Source organism: Bombyx mandarina, chromosome 24, assembly GCF_030267445.1.
Source record: "Bombyx mandarina strain Sakado chromosome 24, ASM3026744v2".
Classification (NCBI taxonomy): domain Eukaryota; kingdom Metazoa; phylum Arthropoda; class Insecta; order Lepidoptera; family Bombycidae; genus Bombyx; species Bombyx mandarina.
Window position 1 is genome coordinate 1362466 of NC_143230.1, and position 26609 is coordinate 1389074.

The 26609-nt window shown below is 38.9% G+C and overlaps 1 protein-coding gene across 3 annotated transcripts in view; it reads right to left on the reverse strand.

The window, feature by feature from the left end:
* sm (heterogeneous nuclear ribonucleoprotein L) overlaps positions 1-26609 on the reverse strand; it is a 406278-nt gene that overhangs the window by 95564 nt on the left and 284105 nt on the right. For all 3 annotated transcript variants that reach the window (XM_028183615.2, XM_028183596.2, XM_089737982.1), the window contains exons 3-4: positions 16511-16596; positions 5386-5482 (exon numbers count right to left, since the gene is read on the reverse strand). In XM_028183615.2, the coding sequence (XP_028039416.1) occupies positions 5386-5482; positions 16511-16596 (183 nt within the window). The remainder of the gene's footprint in view (positions 1-5385; positions 5483-16510; positions 16597-26609) is intronic.

The following is a 26609-nucleotide window of genomic DNA, read 5'->3' on the forward strand; positions in this document are numbered from 1 at the left end:
GGCGTATGTCGAAAACCACCACAGTAATTCCGATTACCGCCCCTTATATCAAGTTATAAATCATATACGTGTCGTGAGTAGGTATTTTTTGAAAAAGCGACTTGAAGTACCTAGTGCGATTCCCCTTAAATTCTCACGATCATCGATAGGTACGCTCAACTAATAATTAATTCAAACAAACGCGCATTGTATGATGAGCGGCGCTGAGCACAATCCAGTGTACGAGGCTCACGGTTCACAGCGATTCATTTTGCTAGCGAATGATTTTGCATCACTGCAAAACAGAATTCATTCTTCAGAACCTTTGTCTGGTTCATTACGGAACGTCGCGCGTTCGTTTCTCTCACGTGAGCTTTTTAAGCGGACAATTACAAAAGCTCTCACAATGGAATCGTTAGCAGACCATTGTGCTGATTGAATACTTGTTTTAAACGCGTTCAATCATCGCTTGGACATTACTAGTACAATTAAAATTATATAGGGTGGTCTATTATCTATTTTTACTTTTCTTTACATTGCTCGCTTGAACATTACTAATGTACAGGGGGATGATTATTATTTTTTTCCTACTTAAGCTGACAGCCTCGAGAGGCTATTTCAGCGTAACCTTAACTAGGAGGTGAGCTCACGGGGCTCAAACCGGAGTGATGCTAACACTGGCTCTAGCAAGATGGGTGCTTCGCAGAATCAAGTCGTCGTGGCCTAAAGGATAAGACGTCCGGTGCATTCGTATCGAGCGATGCACCGGTGTTCGAATCTCGCTGGCGGGTACCAATTTTTCTAATGAAATACGTACTCAACAAATGTTCACGATTGACTTCCACGGTGAAGGAATAACATCGTGCAGTAAAAATCAAACCCGCAAAATTATAATTTGCGTAATTACTGGTGGTAGGACCTGTTGTGAGTCCGCACGGGTAGGTACCACCGCCCCGCCTATTTCTGCCGTGAAGCAGTAATGCGTTTCGGTTTGAAGTGTGGGGCAGCCGTTGTGACTATACTGAGACCTTAGAACTATATCTCAAGGTGTGTGGCGCATTTACGTTGTAGATGTATATGGGCTCCAGTAACCACTTAACACCAGGTGGGCTGTGAGCTCGTCCACACATCTAAGCAATAAAAAAAAAAAAAAAAAAAAAAAAAAAAAAAAAAAAAAAAAAAAAAGAAAAAAAAAAAAAAAATCTACCACCGGATCGGAAACGCGACCCACTGAGAAGATCCGGCGAGAAACTCAGTGGGCTGTGTCTATGGGTTACTTCGCTCGTCGAGCCCTTCGTTGCAAGCGACGGGTTCGACGAGGACGGTGACCGGTGCTTGAGGTACCTAAAAGCACCGTTAGTGGATCGGGAGGATACGAAATGACGTGTATTGGACGACGTCGACTGCTTTCCATTCTGTCCGCAGGATCGGGAATGTTCAATCATCGCTTGGACATTACTAGTACAATTAAAAATATATAGGGTGGTCTATTATCTATTTTTACTTTTCTTTACATTGCTCGCTTGAACATTACAAATGTACAGGGTGATGATCTATTATTTAAAATTTTATATTGCTTAGACGTGTGAACGAGCACATGGTCCGCCTCCTGTCAAGTGGTTACTGGAGCCCATAGACATCTACAACGTAAATGCGCCACCCACCTTGAGATATAAGTTCCAAGGTCTCAGTATAGTTACAACGGCTACCCCACCCTTCAAACCGAAACGCATTACTGCTTCACGGCAGAAATGGGCAGGGTGGTGGTACCTACCCGTGCGTTCCGGTGGCATCTTGATATCTTTAAAGATAATTGCATTACCGGTATAAAACATAGTCTGCCCATCTGGTGCAATAATAGAACTTGAATGCAACTGTTTCAATCTATCCTCGTTATTGAAAACTGTCCCCTCTCGTTCAGACAATATGAGCGTAATACAATAACCGTTTTTATTTATTTAAAAGACCAGCTAGCTATTCGCAATTATACTAAAAACGCTTTTGTCGCGAATACAAAGAGATTTATTTCATGAACCCGTCGGATGTATTTTCGTAACATTAATCATAACGGTTTTAAATTGTTACACGTTCGCTCGCGCTGACACGACACTCCGAGTTACATTGGTCTTGACGAGATAACAGAAAAACGGTTTCAGCTTTTATGCAAATTAGACTATATTTACAGTATGTGTAAATTATAGTAAACTATCGACTCGCTCTCTATTTTAGCGCTATTTTGGCGATAATAGCTTAGAAATACTGGTGGTAGGACCTCTTGTGAGTACGCGCGGGTGGGTACCACCACTCTACCTATTTCTGCCGTGAAGCAGTAATGCGTTACGGTTCGAAGGGTGGGGCAGCCGTTGTAACTATACTAGAGACGAGAGACCTTAGAATTTATATCTCAAGGTGGGTGGTGCATTTACGTTGTAGATGTCTAAGGGCTCCAGTAACCCTTAACACCAGGTAGGCTGTGAGCTCGTTCAACCATCTAAGCAATAAATAAATAAAAACACGTACTACTACTACTAAAAATGACCTAAAAATCATTAAATGCACTTGAATAGCGAAACTCCGTTAGATATTGTATTATAAAAAGAACGATCCGTCTTTCTGTAACACGATACCGTTGCCAACGGACGTTAAGTGCCATTCTTGGTATGATTTGTTTGTTCGCGCGTCGAGTTACTTACTAAAACCATAAGATTATCTGTAAATTAACTCTGCGCGATCGATCTTTTCATGTTCAAAATTCGATAAGATGACAATGATATCCGAGCAAGATTTTTACGCTGCCAATTTTAAGCCATATCTTTCATTTTATGTTATTTGTGGAAATGCTTCGAACGCTACGTTATGTAACATGATAGTAGGCATTGTATTGTTACGCCGGTAAGAGTAACGCCATCTATCGCCGAATAGTCGAACGAATATCGAAGGACCAAGTAGCACCTAGAACGCTCGAGAAGTACAACGCCATCTATTGGCAGATAACGGAAACTACTACTAGAGATGTGTGGAATATTCTCAATAATTCTAGGGATGAGGTATGAACTATACAAGCGTTTTAAAGATGGCACGCAGTCAGTCAGTAATCGGAACTAATCGAAGCGAAACGGCGAACGGGTCACCTGAAGCGAAGCGGAACAAGCGAATTGAGAGTTTTAAACTGTTTGTTGAGTGTTTTAAGTGTTGAATACAGTTTTTAAGTTGTACTTTGGTGAATTTTTTATTTATCCCGAACCCCAGCGCGTAACAATATCATTAAAATTTACTCATCTATAATGACAGCTACCCCGCCACATTAAATTTTTAGGCTCGATCGGATAAAGGTCATGCAAACGAACCCACGCTCTGGTATAAGTCGGTACAATTCGGTCGGTATAATTCGTCACGAATAAAAGTTATTATTATTTACGAATCAAACAGAGGGCCTTGCTTGTCTTCCATTATCATCGCTGGAAGACTGGTGGTAGGACCTCTTGTAAGTCCGCGCGGGTAGGTACTGTTACATATGCCCCTCAACAATAACGTAATATAAATAATAATGCCGACTAAGGCATTCTTGAATGCATTGTCTCTATATAAAGACGATATATTGCAAAAGCGCGGCAGAACAGATTTGGCTTGAGTAGCGGAAACACACATCATTTGTACTACTTCTTTAATAAAATAAACTCCGTGCCAGTCACCGTGTCCTTTTTTAAAAAGAGCTCCTGGACCCACCCCGTAACAGTACCACCACGCTGCCTATTTCAGGCGTGAAGCTGTAATGCGTTTCGATTTGAAGGGTGGGGCAGCCGTTGTAACTATACTTGAGACCTTAGAACTTATATCTCAAGGTGGGTGGCGCATTTACGTTGTGGATGTCTATGGGCTCCAGTAACCACTTAGCCACAGGTGGGCTGTGAGCTCGTCCACCCATCTAAGCAATAAAAAAAAGACTAGCTTGCATCTGATCAGAAATACCTATAGTCAACACATCCGCGTAGCAATTACGTAAAATGTTGAAGATACCAAAGCGAAACTATTGATTCGGAAATAGAACATTCCCGTAGGATTGCAAATTAATAGTTTTTGCTACTGGTATGATACTAATCATAGTTTGAAGAAAGTTTTTGTCCATCCACTGGGTGGCATCGCTCATAGATAAAAAATTTACTGGTGGTAGGACGTCTTGTGCGTCCACACTGGTAGGTACCACCCACCTGCCTATCTCTACCGCGAAGCAATAATGCATTTCGATTTGGAACCAGGGAATGCGGCATTGACGTGATTGACATCTATTGTCTCGGGTGACCACTTAACACCAAGCGGGCCGTGAACTCGTTCACCCGTCTTTACAATAAATAAATAAAAAATATTTTCCGACATTTCCGACCGATTCAATAATAGCTAATCTTACAGAACGGCATTCAATAAAACATGGCGCTATCTTCAAAGCACAGAATAGGACATGAGTTACTACTTCTCACTCCGAGCGAATCCCGCGGGGAGCACGCCGGCGCCGCGGGAAATATCTGTTATTTATATTCATACTGTATTTGTAAGTTACATGTTGCTCGTTCCATATTCACGTATGTGAAACTGGTGAACCTAATTTAAACCTTATTTTACTGGTGGTAGAACGTCTTGTGAGTCCGCGCGGGTAGGTACCACCACCACCCCGCCTATTTCTGCGGCCTATTTTAAGTCGTCGTAGCCTAAAGGATAAGACGTCCGGTGCATTCGTATCGAGCGATGCACCAGTGTTCGAATCCCGCAGGCGGGTACCAATTTTTCTAACGAACTACGTACTTCACAAATGTTCACGATTGACTTCCACGGTGAAGGAATAACATCATGTAATAAAAATCAAAACCCGCAAAATTATAATTTGCGTAATTACTGGTGGTAGGACTTCTTGTGAGTCCGCACGGGTAGGTACCACCGCCCCGCCTATTTCTGCCGTGAAGCAGTAATGCGTTTCGATTTGTAGGGTGGTAACTATACTGAGACCATAGACCTTAAATCTCAAGGTGGGTGGCGGATTTACGTTGTAGATATCTGTTCGATTTTGGGGTTCACATTTTGAAATCTCCCGCCAACTTGCCCGGTACCCGCGCAATCTACTGAGCGCGACACTAGTGCTACGTGTTGCCGCAGCTTGTGCAACATTTAAAAAACGAGTCGTGAAATCTTTGAGCAGTTGGCGGTAAGTCCGTAATTCTTTAAATCTTTAAAATATCATAAAACTGAGCTATCGTACAATATATATGGGCTCCAGTAACCACTTAACACCAGGTGGGCTGTGAGCTCGTCCACCCATCTAAGCAATAAAAAAAACACATAAAAGGGGGGGGGGGCAATCGCAGGCAAAAGCTATAATAGTTCAATATAATATAATAAATATTTTTTGGGACTCACCTTTGCGAATTCAATTTTGAGCGTGCAGCATCCCGAGTATATGTCGCAGCCGTGTAGTGCTTCCTTTGCTCTCGTCGCTGATTCCACGCTTTCAAACTTGTGACCACGAGTTAAGGAATTCATTTCATCGTCAACGTACACACACAAACACACACACATTCTTTTTTTTATCTCCCTACCTATTCACTGGTAGTCAACGGGGCTATTCCAGATACCTGCTCTGAGGAATTGTTCAAGATGATACCGACATCTCGTTTTTAACATCGCATCGTCCGCCACTGGAGTAGAGTTCATCCATACTACCTGGAGCTACTGCGGTCATCCACAGTGCATTTCCAGAGGTCTTTTTTGCCACGTACCATCCGGCTATAGAATGAGCTCCCCTCCACGGTGTTTCCCGAGCGCTATGACACGTCCTTCTTCAAACGAGGCTTGTGGAGAGTACTTAACGGTAAGCAGCGGCTTGGCTCTGCCCCTGGCATTGCTAAAGTCCATGGGCGACGGTAACCACTCACCATCAGGCCCACCCTATGCTCGTCTGCCTATAAAGGCAATAAAAAAAAGATACGCTGTGACTAGTAGGTGAACTCACGGACTCAGCTTGAAAGAGTGTGTTTATATCCTACTTCAATGCGTCGGATTAGATTGTAATTTTGCTTGCTTCTTAAGGACCGATGATAACACTACTTTTTTTCTACCCAAGCTGGCCATAGCCTTAACCCTTTAGATGACAACTTATATTTTATATAAGTCTATATACCACAAGTACCTACACAAAAAGCTCGTCCATCCATACGCATCAACAGGTGAAAGCTTCGCATAACGTACTCCCACTCTCCCTAAAGATAAGCGTCCTGACTTTAAAAAAAAACACACACACACGTAATTAATTGAAATCAATGGAATCCTGAAACTTTTTCAATTTTACCAAAAAAAAAACAATTCTATATTTAAATCATTGAAAATCAAGTTAAAAATGATTGAATCTATCTCAAAAGATACACAAAGAAGGAAGAGAAAAGTTTATAATACCCTAATTAAATATCGCCTATACATTTTCTTTTGCAAAAAGGGATTTTTATTCAAATTAGTTCCGAGTTTTTCGGATCGAGATATCCAGTGGCGTTTGCGTTTTAAGGTAGTTGCGCGTCATGTACGGAGCGGGTAGCGGATGTGTATAATTCTTTAGATGAGCCTTATTAATTGTTTTAATTGATCTTATATCCATTTATACGGCACTTACAATTAATGTAAATAATTCACTATTCTAGACGTAAGCGGAGCAATTAGCGTTTTCAACAACAAATACGTTATATTAAATTAGTATTTTATAGAAAACTCAACTCAGATAAAGATCACGACTTTGAGTTTATTATATCTGGCGTTATAAGTACTAAGAAGAACACAATAAAAAAAAAACTTTATAATGAATTAAATAAATCCAAAAAACGCTCTGTTCGTCATCGCGTCGTAACCCGAAATCGTTAAGGCGCACAAGGAAGTAGCATTTCAACAGTGAGGGGTGACTGAATAATCTTGATGACACTCAAACTTAGTCGCGTAAAAACATTTTCATATTCCGATATCCAACTCAAAAACTGGTGTAACACATTAACGAGCGGACAACGTTAATCTAACGTATATTTAACACGATTTTTGTTAGTTTCGCTTGCATGTAGGGCACCGGGAATCTGATAACGTGTTTATATCCCACTTCAATGCGTCGGATTAGATTGTAATTTTGCTTGCTTCTTAAGGACCGATGATATAACACTGCTTTTTGTTTCTATCCAAGCTGATATGGCTGATATAGGCTATGTCAGCATAACCTAACAAGTAGGTGAGCTCAAGTCTAACGACTATGCTAACATTAACCCTAGCAGGAGCAGTGCTTTGCAGAAACTGGGCTGTGTCTGAGGGTTAATTTACTCGTCGAGCCCTTCGTCGCAAGCGACGGGTTCGACGCGAAGATAACACTGTACGATATAGCTCAATTTTATTTGATTTTAAAGTTTTTAAGCGAATACTGATTTAGAGCCAACTCCGCTATTGATTCACGACTGACTTTTTTCAAAAGTTGCACACACTGCAGTAACGCGCGGCGCTAGTGTCGCGCTTACTTGATCGCACGAATAGCGGGCAAGTTGGCGGTAGATATGAAAATTTAAACCCGAAAATCGAACAAACACAATAATCTATTAGGTAAGATCTTCTTTAGTTGTTTTGTACTATAAATTTTAATATAATAATAATTAGTGATCATGTTCATAGCTATTATTAAAAACGAGAGCAATGAAATATTTTTATTTTGTATATTCAGCATCTGAATAGTTTTATTTACAATGAAATTAAATATTTTGTTGATATATTATTTCTTGCTTTAAAATTATTAGATTTTTCTCAAATTCCAATGAACAAACTTACCTCGACTCAATTTTAATAAATTTTGCATATTTACGAAAGTGTTTTTAGTTTTTTTTTTTTTAAACTGCCATAACATCTAATGTTCCATAGATTAGCTTTTAGAAATCTATTCATAGATACCGAATTCGATTATAATCTACATTCGTTTAGATTTTTGCGAAGTGAGGAAATGCTCTCCATCGAAATTGATTTGATTTTCAAAAGCTTCCTTGAAGGTTGAAGTAGTCACAAGAGTAACAGCCCTTGACGGATCATCTAATTGACAAAGATGTTATGTTCTGTGTTCAAAATATAGAAATCTATATATATAAAAATGAATTGCTGTTCGTTAGTCTCCCTAAAACTCGAGAACGGCTGAACCGATTCGGCTCATTTTGGTCTTGAATTATTTGTGGTAGTCCAGGGAAGGTGTAAAAGGTAGATAAATATGAAAATGCTCGGAATTAAATAAAGTTTAGGTCTTTTATTTATCGATTGAGGCACTACGAAGTCTGCCGGGTCAGCTAGTCAACAATAAAACTTAACATATTCGTTCGTTCTTTGTACAGGGTGGCCCATAAGTCCTTTGAAAAGTAAAATTTGAATAAAACGAACAGGGCGCGCGTGAGCGGTGCAGGGGAAGCGGGGGGAGTAACTTCGGTTTCTGGGAATTTAGTCGCGATGGAGCGTTTTACCGGAGCGGACCGTGCGTTTTGTGTGCGCGAGTTTTATAAAAACGACAATTCGGCAACCGTTGCGCGGCGCAAATTTCGAGAACACAAAGGTTTACACAACTTTGACGACACTCCAACTCTTCAAACGATTAAGAACTGGGTTGCTAAGTTCGAGGAGACCGGTTCGACGTTAGATAAACCGCGGTTGGGTCGCCCAAGGACGTCACGTACGGAACAAAACATAGACACAGTGACACAGTCTATTCGCGAAAATCCCGACACAGTCAACTCGTAAGCGCGCCAGAGCATTAAACGTATCCAGGACATCATTACAACGGATTTTGAAGAAAGATTTACATATGCACCCTTACAAAATTCAGTTGGTTCAAGAATTAAAGGAAACTGACGGTATTCAAAGACAAAATTATGCGAATGAAATGTTGAATCGGTTTACTTCCTTCAATAACATAATGTTCTCTGACGAGGCTCATTTCCGTCTTAACGGGCATGTTAGTAAACAAAATTGCCGCTATTGGAGCCCCATCAATCCAAAACTTAAGCATCAGAAGCCCTTACATAGTCCGAAAGTGACTGTTTGGGCCGCTATGTCAGCCCATGGTATCCTAGGGCCTTACTTCTTTGAGGATGGCAGAGGGCGCGCAGTTACTGTTACGTCGGAGCGATATGTGGCTATGATCGAAGAGTTTTTCATACCAGAATTGCAAAACTTTTCAGGCTTTAATGCCAGGACGTGGTTTCAACAGGATGGGGCCACTTCTCACACCTCTAACACTGCTATGCCCGTTATCCGTCAACTTTTTCCTGGCAAAGTTATCTCTAAGAGAGGAGACATTTCCTGGCCTCCACGTAGTCCAGATCTGACCCCGATGGATTTTTTTTTGTGGGGCTACCTTAAGGCTAAAGTATACGACACAAACCCGCGGTCAATTGAGGCCCTAAAAGAAAACATCCGCAGAGAAATGACAAGCATTTCAGCAGTGACGTGCCGCGCAGTCATCGACAATTTTAGACGTCGTTTGCAAGAGTGCCGTGATCGCAACGGATTACATTTAGGAGATGTTATTTTCAAAAAATAATTCCCGTTTTTTAAGCTTTTTATGTAAATAAAAATTTAATTCATAATGTAATTAGTTTTATTTTAATACTTTTTTTTTCATATCAAAGGACTTATGGGCCACCCTGTACAATATCGAATGAACGCAGATATGTAGGAGCTCCACGATCCACGACAGACTGACTGCGTTATCTCTTCACTTTTGTTCGTAACGATCTCGTTTTTACAGGACTTACCGTGATTCGTTTAAGAGTTTCATTTTCTTTTGATAAAATTTCTTACTCGCTTCAAGAGTGGCTTTGAAAATTTCATTTTGCTATTTTCACTTCAAAGTTTCTCTGGATTTCTTTTTACACGTTTTTATTATATAAGTAATGTGTCGAATATGGCTTTGAATTCTTTAATTTAAAAATGTTTTGAATTTATTAACTTCAAAGATGTTTCTCAATTTAAATTCCGTCCACTCCCTATTATATTAAGCTGTATTTATTTATTTTGATTTTCGAACCACAGTTATATAGAAATATTATGTTAAAATGTGTAATTAAGTGCTCTCTGCGGAGCGCTTCTCACAGTTACAAGAAACCACTAAATACTAATACTAATTCAATCAAAAACAAAATGTATCTCAACGACCTATCTATACATATAAATAAAATTAGAGTCTGTTTGTAATATTGGAATAGCCTCTTTTCACTACATGCATATTAATATATATACGGTACATACACCAAAATATATTTTTTTACAATTTTTGTCTGTCTGTCTGTCTGTCTGTTTGTTCCGGCTAATCTCTGGAACGGCCGGACCGATTTTGACGGGACTTTCACTGATAGGTAGCTGATGATATAAGGAGTAACTTGGGCTTTTTTTAGACTAGCTTTGCCTCGCGGCTTCACCCGCCGTACGACAATAACCACGGGCAACATCGCGGAACTCAGCTATCAATAATAAAATTTAATGTTTCCGAAGCGAAGCAAAGGCGGGTCGCTAGTCGTAAATAAATTACTAGAAAAGAATTTCGAGTATATCTGTCTCTATTTTGTTATCTTCGTATATATGTGAGGTCTAGACAGACGACCAACAGAAGTGCACGTGTGAACGGGCCTCCTCAATATCGAAAACGGGAGGAATTCCTTTAGGGGATTTTTTTTATAACCTGCCTTATCGTGGGTATCAATGGCACAGCTAAGGTGCTATTCCTACCTCGCGCGGACGCGTAGTGAGCTTAAACCGGCTTAATCTGAGAGAATTGCCAACACTAGCCCTAACAAGACCAGCGCTTTGCTGAATCCACTACCGGATCGGAATCGCGACCCACTGAGAAGATCCGGCGAGAAACTCAGTGGGCTGTGTCTATGGGCTAGTTTGCGTGTCGAACGTTATCTTCGTTGGAGGATATTTCATTGCAGGGGACCTCGAAGGATTGCTAATCCATTTATATCTTCATTTCGGTGCCATAATGAGACGTCAGCTGCTCCCTTGGCTTAGAGGTATCAATTTTTTCCCTACTAATAAGTTCGAATCTCCTTTTTCCCACCTGATGGTGAGTGGTTACCGTCGCCCATGGACTTCAGCAATGCCAGGGGCAGAGCCAAGCCGCTGCCTACCGCTACTGCCTGCTTCCTATATAACCCCCAACTCTTACTTACCACACGCTCATTTCGATCTGTATTACGCACGCACGCAGTCAGCCACGTGCCTCTTATAACTCAACCAAACGATTATTCACCGACAAAACTATTTTAATCGTAAATCAACGAGATTTTAATATCGGTACCGTATTTATTTGTACTACTATTATTAATAGTTCGTACGATTTAGAACGAGGTTAGAATGCGTTATGCGTTTGGGATACGATATATCGTGCCACGTGTTAATGATTACTAAAAATGAATATATTCTGCTTTTTTTATTGCTCGAGTAGGCAGACGAGCATACAGCCCAGCTGATGGTAAGTGGTTAATGTCGCTCATGGACGTCAGCAATGTCAGCGGCAGAGCCAAGCCGCTGCCTACCGCTTAATACTCTCTACTAGCCTCGTTTGAAGAAGGACATGTCATAGCGCTCAGAAAACACCGTTCATTCCAAAGCAAAGCACTGTGGATGAACACAGCGGCTCCAGGTAATATGGATGAACTCTACTCCGGTGGCGGGCGTTGCGATGTCAAAAACGAGATGATGGTATCATCCTAGACAATTCCTCAGAGCACTCCCCATGGAACATACGGTACGAAATACAGAGGGAACCGAAGTCCCTCCGAAGACCCAGAGGTTCCAAACGATCCGTGAGAATGGTACTATCGACAATCCGAACGGCCCTCTTCTGTATGGAATCAAATGAAAGTAGCTGGTATTTGGGAGCCCTGTTCTGATAATTCTGCATATATTTCAAAGAAAATCATCGACAGAATAGAAATTATTAATTACATATGTGTATTATTTCTTAAGTTCAAATTTTTCCTTTAGAATATTCTGATTTATTTCACCTTGCTTATTCTGTAACACAAAGTCTTTATTGATACAGTTTCGCAGGTCCAAAAGACATATTTGTTCAGTTGCTCAAACACGATGGTAAAACGTACGTCACGGATATATTGTCCATTGTCCATTGTTTCTCAAAATCAAATTCAATTATTCAGAATCCATATTCTTAAATTTCGATTACCTCATTTTATCAAATAAAAATTTATTTTCAAAAAATAATTTAACGACACGACAAATCGTAATTCGAATGGATCAATCAATCCTTGTCTTGCTCCCCGCACGCGCGCATCGAAATAGCTCAACCTATTCCGCTGTGATTCATAAAGAAATCTAAATATTTTAATGTTGAAAAATCACAAGACGTCCCCGCTAGTAACGTATTTATCATCGATAGTAAATTTATAAAAAAAACCCCATCTCAATTGAAATATCACAATTTCAACGTCCACTGTAAAATTTGGGAGGAAAATGAAAAATGAAAATGAAAAAGTATTTATTGCTTCAACTTATAAATTAAACATACAGGGTTTGGAATCTCCTTTTAAGCAAAATACTTGCTTGTTTAAGGAGAAGGAGTTGAGGAAAACTTAAATGCAATCTACACAAAGTAAACTTTCAAGATTGATAATGTTTTAACGGATTCAGTTTTAAAAACGCTATAAATTACAAAACTTTATTTGATGAAATCTTTAAGTTTCTTTTTAGTGTCCGATATGATTACGATACCTATCCGATATGCTGATATCGTCACACTTCTACATTTTTATGGCCGTATATAACTAATCGAGTGTATGGCCTAACTGATAGTTAGTGAAATTCTTTAGACTTGATACACTATTTTAGTATTTGACTACGTGACATAAGTTATGCCATTTAATCATTAACACTAAACATGTCGAAACCCAGGATTTTTCATTAGTCAGGATTTATTATTATTTATTGCTTAGATGGATGGACGAGCCCATCCCACTTGGTGTTAAGTGGTTACTGGAGCCCTACAGACATCTACAACGTAAATGCGCCTCCCATCTTGAAACATAAGTTCTAAGGTCTCAAGTATAGTTACAACGGCTGCCCCACCCTTCAAACCGAAACGCATTACTGCTTCACGGCAGAAATAGGCAGGATGGTGGTACCTACCCGCGCGGACTCACAAGAGGTCCGAAAACTATGGACTTTTTTAAGCACTTAACTCCATGCGGGCTTTAAGCTTAATCACCAATGCTAGCAATGAAAAATAAAAATAAAACATTCCACGTTAATAGCAGTAACAAGTGTCTGTTTATTTTTATTTATTTTTACGTCTCGCGAAATCAGGTCGGATTTAAGATAGGGTAAAGGCGGAGTCTTCAAAACAAACCGAAGTGAATGTTTTTTATTCTTTTATTTATATTTCAGATTTTTTTCGTTGATGTTAAATAAAGTGGTAAATGGTTACCAATATCGGTTATAGACACCGGAAATAATAATTAACAATACATAAAAACAATTTACAGTTTTCTTGGGCACGGAAATGTAACGAAAAAAATTTTAAAGTTATCAAAACATCAGAAATAATAAATGCTAAACAATAAGAAATCCGATATTGTATTAACCAGATTAATTGCGTAGAAAATAAGTTTTTAATTAAACACATCAATTAAACCGTTTCCCTATTTAGGTTTAGATCAATATTTTTTGACGATTCCCAAACTCGGTTGACAAGCAATGATCGATTTTCATCAACATTATTTTTTTATATTTAAATGCAAACGCACAATATTTCGTCACAGATAAAAACATTAAATAAGTAATTATATATAGTTAACTGTTTTTTATGGGAAAACAATCTGCTCTCTGTATCGATTAGAATTACATTTCTACGGTATTCGTTGATTTCTTCCTGCCTAAAAATCGCTCCGCTTAACTCCACGCTCACAGTACGACTTCGTCTTTAAAAAGTTAGAAAAATATACAATCTAATTTTATAGCCCGTTCCAATTCCCTACGAGAGGGCCAATCTATGTGTCGATTGAATAAATAATAAATATAACTTATTGAAATGTGTGTGTTTATAACGTCCATATTGTGTAAACTGAAATAAAGCGTCAGAAACATTTTCATCACGGATGTTCATCTACATACAAATCGTAAGCAAACAAAATTAATAAATGCAATTTTCTCGCCTGCTTGTCAACCGATTTACTTTTTTTTACTCGTAGTTTTTTTTTTATTGCTTAGATGTGTGGACGAGCTCACAGCCCACCTGGTGTTAAGTGGTTACTGGAGCCCATGGACATCTACAACGTAAATGCGCCACCCACCTTGAGATATAAGTTCTAAGATATATATAGTTACAACGGCTGCCCCACCCTTCAAACCGAAACGCATTACTGCTTCACGGCAGAAACAAGCAGGGCGGTGGTACCCACCCGCGCGGACTCACAAGAGATCCTACCACCAGTTAAAAACTATTGACTATTGTTTGCGAAGCATTTGATTTAAAAGTGACATAAAATTAATTTCAGACTTGACTTTCGTTTTTTTGGTTTAAGATTGAGTCATTACTGGTGGCCCGGTGGCCTTTCCAATTTCACCCCTCCAGGAGCAAGGGCTCAGCCAGGAGGGGTGGGACTTGAGAACAGCCGCCTGAGCGCCTCCGAAGGAGACCTAAAAACTTTCGTCTGCGACTGCAGTTGAATTTCAAATACCAAAATAAATATCGAGGGGTGAAAAGCCATTTGGTTTAAGAGACATTTCATTTAATGCGCGACATTTATCTTTGTAATTAAAGGTCCGTTTTATTTGATATCAGCATGAACGGTTCGATGTTTTTAATTGAACTTCAATTGAGTTTACTTCATTCAAATGGCTGCAGAAGTTTTTCTCTTATGATATTTTTTCTAAATGTCAAACATGAAATGGCTCTGCTATAAAGTTGCAAAAATGCCGCTTAACCCAAAAAGCCATTCACTCCTCGATATGTGAAAAAAAAACACCAGTCGTTTAAGTTTAAAACTAACTAAGGCTTCAAGTGGTTACATATAAGTGTATTGCGATATCTATCTATATATATAAAAATGAATTGCTGTTCGTTAGTCTCGCTAAAACTCGAGAAAGGCTGGACCGATTTGGCTAATTTTGGTCTTGAATTATTGGTGGAAGTCCAGAGAAGGTTTAAAAGGTTTAGATAAATATAAAAATGCTCGGAATTAAATAACAATAAACAATTTTGTTTTTCCTTTGATATGTCCCCCGTCGGACGGATTCCTTTTGTTTGTTTTAAGTTTATTTTGTACAAAAGCTTAGGTATTTTTTTTATCGATTGAGGCACTACGAAGTCTGCCGGGTCAGCTAGTATTATATAAAGCTATACGCCATATATGCTGGATCGATCGACAGTAAAGATTATATTGAAAATTTCTACAACCCCTAATCGCGCAAAAATGTATATTAATCCATTCTACAGTGTACGAAACATTCATCATTATTCCTCTATTATGTTTATTAAGCATTTGGATAAACGCCAGGAATGTTTTAACTCAGTTCTTGTAAAAATTGAAAAGAAAATATACATCCATCACTGATTTCGACTACTTTATAATAAGATGAATGTGAATCAGATTAGAGGCACGATTAATTTTTATGTCCACGATTGATTTATGAATATGAAGCAAACTTCCTATGTTTATAATAAAATAATTAATGTGTAATAAATTGCGATCATCTAAAGATTTCGATGAAGGCAATAACTTTTTGAACAGTTTTGAATGTAGAGATACGGTTCGTTCGTGAGGAGGCTAGCGTTTGGATGTGTCCAAAAATATCTTCTCTGTTTACCCTGTGTGATAGAATTACATACGTGTGTTTCTTTTTATTAAAATCACGGTCAATCTGTACTTAAGCCTTCGTCAAACAGAACGCGTACTTGGCGCTGCGTTTTAGCGTCGCGCTCTTTTCTTACTTATAGCGCTGGGGCTCTGTTTGACGGTATATTACCACAGTAGTACAACACATCTCGGTGTCATAGCGCGGCGTCAGTTTGGCGTTCTGACGCGCGCTAATTACGCGTTCTGTTTGACGAAGCCTTTAATTTTAAGTACATATCGCCTTGTCAAATGATTAGCTACAATTATGAATTTGTACATAAATAACGCGCCTATATTTACTCGACATGACGTATTCTTCAAAAAACGCTTTGCAATGCGTTGTTATTCAGAATGAAATTTAGATTTCGATTTTTTGTTTAATGCGATATATTAAGAAAAACGTTTATCGAAACGGGAGCCCTTCATTTGAATGCAATGAAACTAAAATCTGGAAGCCCAAATCAAGAAAAACAGCCACAACTTTCTCTCAGGCAACCATCAAAAACTTTCATTACCATTACGTGCTCATTCAATTTATCACTACGTTTTTTATTTTACAACATTATACCCTCATCTCTCGTTGCTTGCACGCGTTCATTAGTTTTTATACACAATTAGCATTATATTGAAAAGGATATTCAACCATCGCCTGCACGCCATTCTTCTTGAAGACGACGATCCTTTGCACTTGTCCGTGCGGGGTGCTTATTGTGTGTATTACGTCCTGAAACAAATAAAAATAACACAATTAGAATAATGTTAGACTTCGCTCACACAGAAACAAAGCGGAAAGTTCCTATATAAGAAAGTCTTTATAAGAACATTCTTACTGGTGGTAGGACCTCTTGGAATCCGCGCGGGTGGGTACCACCATCTTGCCTATTTCTCTAAAGCGTTTCGGTTTGAAGGGTGGGGCAGCCGCTGTAATTATACTTAAGACATTAGAACTTATATCTCAAGGTGGGTGGCGCATTTACGTTGTGGATGTCTATGGGCTCCAGTAACAACTTAACACCAGGTCGGCTGTGAGCTCGTCCACCCATCTAAGCAATAAAAAAAAAACCTCATCGTCATCAGCTTCGCCAATACAACGACGGCTTCTAAGAGGCGGCAGGCAACAATATTTTAAGAACAAAAATTAATAAGAGACTAGCCGTACTCGCCCGCTTCGCTGGGCATTTAGTATTAACCTTATTAATTATTGTCATTATTATTAGGGAGTCCAACGCTCATATAAATATTAGCCTATCCATTAAGTAGGTGTATTTTCTACATGGATACCAAGTTTCAAGTCAATCGGATGCATGGTTCAGTAGTTATAACGGAACATCCGTAAAAACCACTGTAGATTTATATATTAGCACATTAGCATGTGTGTGTATCGCGAAATCACAGGTGGGTAGTGGGCAGAGGCTGTTCCAGTCCCCTTGTTTCTGCCGCAAGGTAATCAATCATGCCGATTTGAAGGGAGACTGCATCAGTCATCTTTGTTTCAAGAACGGAGGAGACATTTGGGGGGGGGGGTGCTTTAGTAAAGTATCAGAACTCCATTGATCAGTGACTCAATAATAGACTGTCCTAAGTTACCACAAAGTACCAAAATAGTATTATTTTTTTTGAGGTCAGCGTCAATTGTTTTATTTTTATTGCCCTTGTAGGCAGACGAATATACGGCATATTTAAAGTACCTAATTACGTATATCACTTTCTAGTTTCCATAGTACAGGGAATTCGATTTCGCGGCTGGATAACAAACAGAGTCCAATTTGTCCTCGATCATATATTTACTTCGAAAAAAAAATCGGTACACACACACACACACACACACACGTGTATACACATAAACCTAGTACCCACAAACAGCTCGGATAATTTCATGTAAATTTATTTATACGCGTCTCACACGAGGGGACCGAACTGAAATTCAAATGACTTGCATTTAGTCTTGAGCTCTCGAGACGAACGACAATAAAGTGGAGAACACGAAAACTGGATGTTTCGACTTTAGACGCAAAAACACCGTACGAGAATATATCTTTTGTAAATCTTGTAGACAGAGCAGAGCTTACGGTAGGCGGCAGGTTGGGTGTGCTAACCACTCACCATCAGGTGGGCCGTATACCCGTCTGCCAACAAGGGCAATAAAAAAAAATTAGCGTCAATTTATACAAAGCGATTCTTTACGTATTCCCGACGATGAAGGCATATGACATCACGTAATAACAATCCAATCGGCACAATTTATAAATTAACGTGATTAGCGGTGGTGAGGCCGCGTCGTGCCTATTCCTGCTGTTAATCAATCAAATACGTACTACTGTTGCCCTGAACTAATTAGCCGAAGCCACTGCTGAAACATTAACTTCATATCCCGTCACACATCACAACCATAGAAATGTGTTAAAACTTCGATATCGTACCTGGCTCATAGACACACAAGCTCCACCATATAATAGGATACAATTGTCTGTGGTTAAAATTTAACACGACAACGTTACAATTACGTGAATCCATTAGACCAAGACGTGAGTGTAACACACGTTCGATTCCCGATACGTATCTTTATTGATACGCTCAAATCTCAACGCTTCAGTCCACGTTGTTATCAACATAACAGGATAGGCAGGAGTGACGCAGTAGAATCTAGAAGAAAGTTATTAGAGGAGGCTACGACCCTAAGTATTGAGGATTATCGACGCAAGGAGGAGGAGGATCTTTATTGAAGAGGCTTCAGGCTTAGCCCTGTGAGTTCGTCCGCCACCCACGTCCGTCAGGATAGCTCTTCAGGGCTCAAAGGAATAATTAAGGGGCTTTGTTTTTTGTGTCTAGGGTATATACACCCAGACTCCCACGTCTCGTAAATAAATGTTTCCGTGAGCTATGAAACAAAAGAGAATCCTAACTTAATATCGTTGAATCAAGGTCAATTTAATACAAAACACATAATAACGTACACAATCTAATCGTTCACGGTTATAATCGATTTAAAGATAATTGAAAAACATTTTTTTTTTTGTTTTGTTCACTTCACATTGATCGCCACTGTACGGGCTGGGCCACGTGCGCGTCGGTATCGCAACGACCACTTGTTGGAATTATATACCCGCCTCTACGTGCCGCTCTGATAACATTTGCATTCGACCTCCTCAATAAGTTTTAATATAAAAAGGTTTAATATAAAGGTTAAATACAATATAAAGGTTTAAATATAAATTTAAGTCGGGTGGCGCATTTACGTTGTAGATGTCTATGGAGTCCAGTAACCACTTAACACCAGGTGGGCTGTGAGCTCGTACACCCATCTAAGCAATAAAAAAAAATACCATCCCGTCTATAAAGATAAATATAATGATGTCTGCATGTACAAATATGGGTACAGAATGAAAACGGATTTTAAGTTAATTCGTCACGTTGATTTAGCCAGTCTGATATGATTTCTTTTGTTCGCTTTTTGATTAGGGGCACGAGTAGGTACCACCACCCTGCCCATTTCTGCCGTGAAGCAGTAATGCGTTTCGCTTTAAAGGGCAGGGCAGCTGTTGTTACTGTCCTGAGAGCTTAGAACTCATATCTCTAGGTGGGTGGCGGCATTTACGTGCTCCAGTAACCGCTTAACACCAGGTGGGCCATGAACTCGTCCATCCATCTTCGCAAAAAAAAAGTCTGGTAGGAAGTAATCAAAAAGGCGCATGCTGCATGCTTGGAAGAATGCATTCCATCGTCGCTATTATGTATATCTCAAGGTGGATGGCACATTTACGTTGTAGATGTCCATGGGCTCCAGTAACCACTTAACACCAGGTGGGCTGTGAGCTCGTCCACCCATCTAAGTAATAAATAAAAAAAACTGACAGCAAAAATACGTCATCGCGTACACCCCTCGCCCTCCGAAGAGTTTATAATCGACTTCTATCAATATATTCGTTAAAATAATCTGTCTGCAAGTTAAGAGACGTCAAATCTCAAAATAACAGTGGACTTGCACATGCTTCACTCGTTACCCGAAAGCGCGACAAGGTGAGGTTTGAAAGCTCACTACAAGTTTAAGTTGTTCGAATCTCGAAGGGGGAGCCGTCTGTCTCACGATTGATTCTTACAGCACTTTCAAATTTGTGTTGTTCACTTTGACAGACATGTTTGCATTAAATAGAAAATATTACAGAAATAATCTTTTAATTGTCCTACAGAGTTAGGGATTCACACTATCCACCTGGAGTTAACGGGATACAAGGTCCATCACAACGTGTAGCCAGATCGAGATCCTCAGAAATTCGAATATCACTAGCATCGCTCATTTACCCGGGACGGATCCGGACAAATCCGGATTATCCCGAAGCGAGTGGATAAAGATGGTAAGTATTGACTGGTCGCAGAAACTAAAATTTACCTAATATGCTTTGTACGTAATACGGTTTACAAGTTGGTCTATACTTCGACAGAAAAATTTAAATAATCGACTTCACGTCATTTCGGATCCTCCCGATCCACTAACGGTGCTTTTAAGCACCGGTCATCGTTCTCGTCGAACCCGTCGCTTGCGACGAAGGGCTCGGCGAGTAAATTAACCCACAGACACAGCGGATCTTCTCACCGGATCTTCTCAGTGGGTCGCGTTTCCGATCCGGTGGTAGATTCTTCGAAGCACTGCTTTTGCTAGGGCTAGTGTTAGTTAGTTAACGTGTAGCTCACCTACTTGTTAGGTTAAGCTAGTATAACCTCTCTAGGCTATCAGCTTTGGTAGCAAAAAATAAACGACTTATTGAATTAAAGTCACGAACTCAAAGTCGGCGTAACCTTGAAATCAGGACACAAATACCAAACCCCGCGCCAATTTGAGATATTATTATTAGGTAAATTAAACCGAGTAAATTAATTAATAAAAAAAAAGTGCGTGCGTACAAAGTACACACGTCAGAAGTGAAACTTTTTTGGCGAACTAATTTATAAGTCTTGCTTATATTTATACAAATCTAAAACTTTACATTTCCGAGACTTAGAGGAAGGGAGAAAGGAAGATATGTTCCCGTCAAAAGTCTGTCAAATGTCAATCTGAAACCTCAGTGTTGACAGTCACATTATGTTTAGATTTCTAAATTGTAAATGACTAATATTTGTCCAATCGAATTGACTAATTTAATTTCATGCTATTTGATTAATGTTCCAAATTCATTTCATTTCATTTCAATTCCTATTAACATTTTGCACAAAAAAAATATAAAATATTAATTAGGCTGTATGGTATGATACATTTGCCTTTCCAGTTGCTAAAATACAACAACAACTACTACTGACATTTGTTTGACAAGTACTTAATTTCAATAGTAGTTTGATGTCACTTCCGTTGCATACCTGCGTGACGTTCTGTAAAAATTTAACTCTCATGCGCCTAAAGAAGTTTCACTTCAAAAACATCGTTACATTCAGACGACAAACAGAAATACGTTTTACATAATTTTAAATGAATTCAAAGCGACCTAATAACGCACGTTGTTTATTTGAATCCGACAGTAGAGAACGACACGTGTACAGATTCATGTTCCAATATGTCAGTGTACAGTTCGTAAAATGAACTTTGTAAACGCGCTTGTTAGCTGTTACCCAGAAACGCGCAGTGCCGGATTGAGATTGTAAACGCTATTGGCATTATAGGATTGAGATTGTAAGCGCTATTGGCATTATAGGATTGAGATTGTAAACGCTATTGGCATTATAGGATTGAATTTGTAAATGCTATTGGCATTATAGGATTGAGATTGAAAACGTATTGAAATTTTAAGTTCGACTTTTTCTAAGAAGCTTTCTAGCACCGTTGCGATTTGAACACTATGAAATGTCCTTATTCAAACGAGGCTTGTGGAGAGAGAGAATTAGGCGGTTTGGCTCTGCCCCTGGCACTGCTGAAGTCCATGGGCGACGGTAACCACTCACCATCAGGTGGGCCGTATGCTCGTCTGCCTACAAGGGCAATAGAAAAAAAAAACACGACGAAATGACATCCAAAAAGCGACAAAGCTATGCATCTGTAGGACTTATTATTATCATACGAAGAAATGAGATAGATTTAATCCGAAAGTATCACTAAAATTACCAGGTGGGCTGTGAGCTCGTCCCCCATCTAAGCAATAAAAAAAAATTAAAAAAATTACGTGTGAAATTATCAACTATGTTTTTTTGTAGTTGCAAGTCAAAAATAAACATAAGTAAGATATCATGTGTAAGATATGTTATAAATGCCGGAAACAAAGGTAAGCGAATAATTTCCCTACCAATTCGCCAATGGTTGTCTAAAGAGCTATTCCAGCTACTCGAGGACGGGTAGATGAACCGGGTTCAACCTGAGAGAATTTACTAACCCTAGCAAGGACAGTGCTTCGCCGATTCTACCACTGGATGAGTGTCATTCACTCTAATTATCTATATATTAATACGTGAAGCAAAAACTTTGTAGCCCTTTTTACGAAAATTGCGCGGTCGGATAAATATGAAATCTCCCACACTTATAGACGATATAGAGAAGGAGTGCAGAATGTAAATATTTTTTTAAATTATGCATAAAAAATACATTAAATCAATAAAAAAAACATTACACACACTACAAAGTATTTGACACAACACGCGTGCATACTATTTGTTTATTGTCAAACATTTCTTATTGCTTTTAGTCTGTGGTCAAATTGAGAATAGATTCAACATTGTTTGTCTTTATTAATATTTGTCTAAAGCGTAGTCTTGGCGAAATCTGTAAATAAATATTAGTCTTTGACAATAGAATCATAATAGTGTACAAACTTATAATTTCAATTAATTATTGTTGAATTCCGACTACCAGGGGACCAGTAGTTGTTATAAATAGACGATCCTATCGCTAACAACTAGAGTCTAGTTCTATTGTTGCAACTGTCCAATTACAGGTGGTGCTATGATAAATGATACAATCATTACCGCGTTATACCTACCACTGTACGTACATAATAATATGTCAAAATGTTAAGGATCTAATAGGAACAACACTACTTGATCCGGCACTGGTAAAGTATGTCCGAAATATCAAACTGCGAAAAACGAACTAAGACCATCATTTTGGACAAACGAATTTGTAATCTATACACTAGTCAATAACGTCTCCCATTTAAAAATAACGAATGCAATCCAAACATTTACGTGAAACGCTACTGATTTATTTCGGAGTGACTTATGTTTTGACGTTTGCAAAGCTGGCTAATATGTCGCGTGATCGTGATTTATTCGTCAAGCTAACACAATAATTTTTTAATTTATTCTAAACCTTATCTTCATTGTAATAACGCTGAATAACAACAGTCTAAGTGTATTGTGTATATTTTTTTGCGGTTTTCTAATGGATTATTAAGACAAATAGATCGAGAGAGGGTAGAAACTAATCCGCGGAAAAACTCATAAATCGTAATTGCGGGTGTATATCTATATATTAATACGTGAAGCAAAAACTTTGTATCCATTTTTACGAAAATTGCGCGGACGGAGGAGTATGACATTTTCCACACTTATAGAGAATATAGAGATGAAGTGCACAATAATGCTAATATTATTTTAAAATAATGCATAAAAGATACATTAAACCAATAAAGAAAACATTACACACACTACATACCGTGTATTTGACACACACACGCATGCATACTATTTATTGTCAAACTTTTGTTCTTGACGTCTGTTGTCAAATTGAGAATAGATTAAATATTTTTTCTCTTTGTTAATATTTTTTATAGTGTAGTTTTGGCGAAATTTGTGATTATAGAAGTATAAAATACAATCATAATAGTGTACAAACTGAAAATTCCTATTAGTTATAGTCGAATTTCGACTACTGCGGGCCCTCTAGTTTATTCAAAATATGTTCCAGCCGTTAGTATTATTTCTAATATCTTTTAAATCCTATCTGGACAGGCTAACTGATTACTATTTGTTGGGCGTATCGTAAATTAAGTACACTCAAGCGAGACTCATGTGTCAAGTTGACCCGCGACATTTACATTGTGACCTCTGCTGGTCATTTAACGCTGCATACATTGCGAGTTTCGTCTCTTTCGGGGCAAAAATAGACAAGACGATAAGTACCTAGTCCGACAGCCATGCTATACTTCCCACAAGCGTAAAGTAAGTGTGCAAATTACGGTGTTCCAACTCACTACAAATCATCAACTCACGTACTCATTTTGATTCTCACCCCTAGCCGGACGTCCTGGACATTGGATCGGTTTTGCTACTATATTCATCTGCACGAATGTAGATCAGTGTGCTTAGTGCGAGTTATTGAACGCTCTCGATAGCGTAAACGTTAGCTTATATTCAAGTATGGAATGGGATCGTTTTCCTACGTTTTGCGCTAGGGGCGCTGTTCCAACTGCATACAAAATATGAGTTAACTTTTACGCTATCGATAACGTTAAAAAACTCGCACTAAGTACACCGTTCTTCGTAATGACCCAGAAAACAATTCAGAGCAGCTAGCTATAAAAAAGCCGACAAAAATAACATGAAAGATCCGCGCTTTTCACGCTACCGTCCAGACGAGAGTCTGAATGCGCTAATATTACAATCGAATTTCACCCTCGTCTTCACTAAAGCACAAAGCCCTAAATCATCAATCATTAAAACGAAATCAGAGACGACAGCATTATAACGTTACTAAGGCAATAAATCTTTGCTAAACTTTTGAACGACCATCGAGTGCGCGACGCGCTGACAACTACCCACAAACGGTTCGAATCTTTGAATACGCTTTTGAACAAGTTATAATATTCTTTATCCATTAGATAACTTATTGGTCGTCTCAGATCTTTTTTCCTTATTCCGTACGCACCGTAAGACATTTTTTCCAACTCCCCGCAATGTAAGACAATTAAATCAAGCATTCGCTTTAGATTACCGGTTCAAGAAATATTAATTTCGCGTTACGTTCATTTTTATTTTTGCTTTATTCATAAAAAACGAATATCGAACGATAATATCTCAGTTTACGGTTTCTGTATACGGTTTACGAACTGCATAATTCGTCGATGTCAAACCAAAATCTTGCTATGTGCAAAAACACTTTTTTTAATTAACGAGTAAAAACATTTTCGTATAAAATTTTGTATGAAGGTGAATTAATTTTTAAGAACTATATGAAATGAAAGCTATAGATACATATTAAAGCTATAGACACATAACAGTTTTTTTTATACGGTAGATGGGGCTGTGAACTATACGAAAAGGTCAAAAAGTAAAAATCTCAAAAAGTGCACATAGCAAATTTTGGTTTGACAACAACGATATACAGTTTCGAGAAAACAAAACGATATAAATCCAATGCCTGAATATTTCCAAAATTTAAACCGCAAACCCATCGAACAATTTAGTAGCAATCCACTAAACCATAACGCAGGTCCCGTCACTAACCGACTGACTATACCCGCACTTGCCTGTCCGCGTAATTTCCGGTTCGTAAGCGTGCTATTCGAAATGCGGTACAAATGATAAACGCAAAACCGAGTAACCCCACGAATGCGAGGGGGGTTGGGGAGGGATGTTCGTTCGCTCGACCGCAAAAGAATTGTTTCAGGAGCACGCCGGATGCAAGACGGACCGATGCGCGTCCGGCGATCTTGTACTTACAACCAATATTGTAGATTATCTCTGTACTTGTTTGATTTGATTCATACGAGAATTGCAGATAGAATAGCAGCGTTCAAGAGGTCTGTTAAAGAACACTATTTATCCTTACCATATTAAATAAAGTATATAAATTTGTATAATGTATTATAATATAAAATAAGTATATGGTGTCTTTTACTGGTGGTAGGACCTTTTGTGAGTCCGCACAGGTAGACACCACCACCCTGCCTATTTCTACCGTGAAGCAGTAGCGTTTCGGTTTGAAGGGTGGAGCAGCCGTTGTAACTACACTTGAGACCTTAGAACTTATAACTCAAGGTTCACGTTATAGATGTCTATGGGCTCCAGTAACCACTTAACACCAGGTGGGCTGTGAGCTGGTCTACCCATCTGAGCAATAAAAATAAAAAACTGGCCAGTATTACCACTTTCCCACTGAACGTGCTTATTCCACTACAGTTCAACTGTAGAGATTCGTGTAAAAACGAAATACTACACATTTTAAACCCCTCCCCCCTGAAGAGCCTTTAAAACATTAATCCTAACACGACCGTCGAGTGGATTGTTTCAGAGGCCCCGGAAGCGAGCCGGGACGGGAAGTGACCGGCAGACATCCGGGCATGTTTCCCGCGCAATCTACTCTCAGCTCGGTTATACGGTTTTGCAAGTTGAAGGGGTCACGAGGAAAATACTGTGAATGATACATAATATATATTTAGTTAATTTTCTGTGTTACGTGTATTTATGTAATATTTAAATTTGCGTCAATTTCTGAAAACTGATTAAGACCGCGAACCCGATCGACATGCCTGTAATTTCTTGCGAATAAGCAAGGAGTTGGTATTTTTTTTATTTACGTCACGAACTTGTGCTTTAAAGCGAACGATGTCAAAGTTTGTGGGTGGAAACGTGGTGCATTCGGAAACCGAACAAGAAAAGCTTGACAGGTGCTCTCCAATTCAATTCAAATCTATATTTCGTTGTAGATGACGGTACCATACCAGAAATAGGAAGCCACGTATGTATAATTCTAACACTAAATTAAATTTATGAAGAATTAAAGGCGTAAAAACGACAATTTGACGTGAAACAGACTTTTAT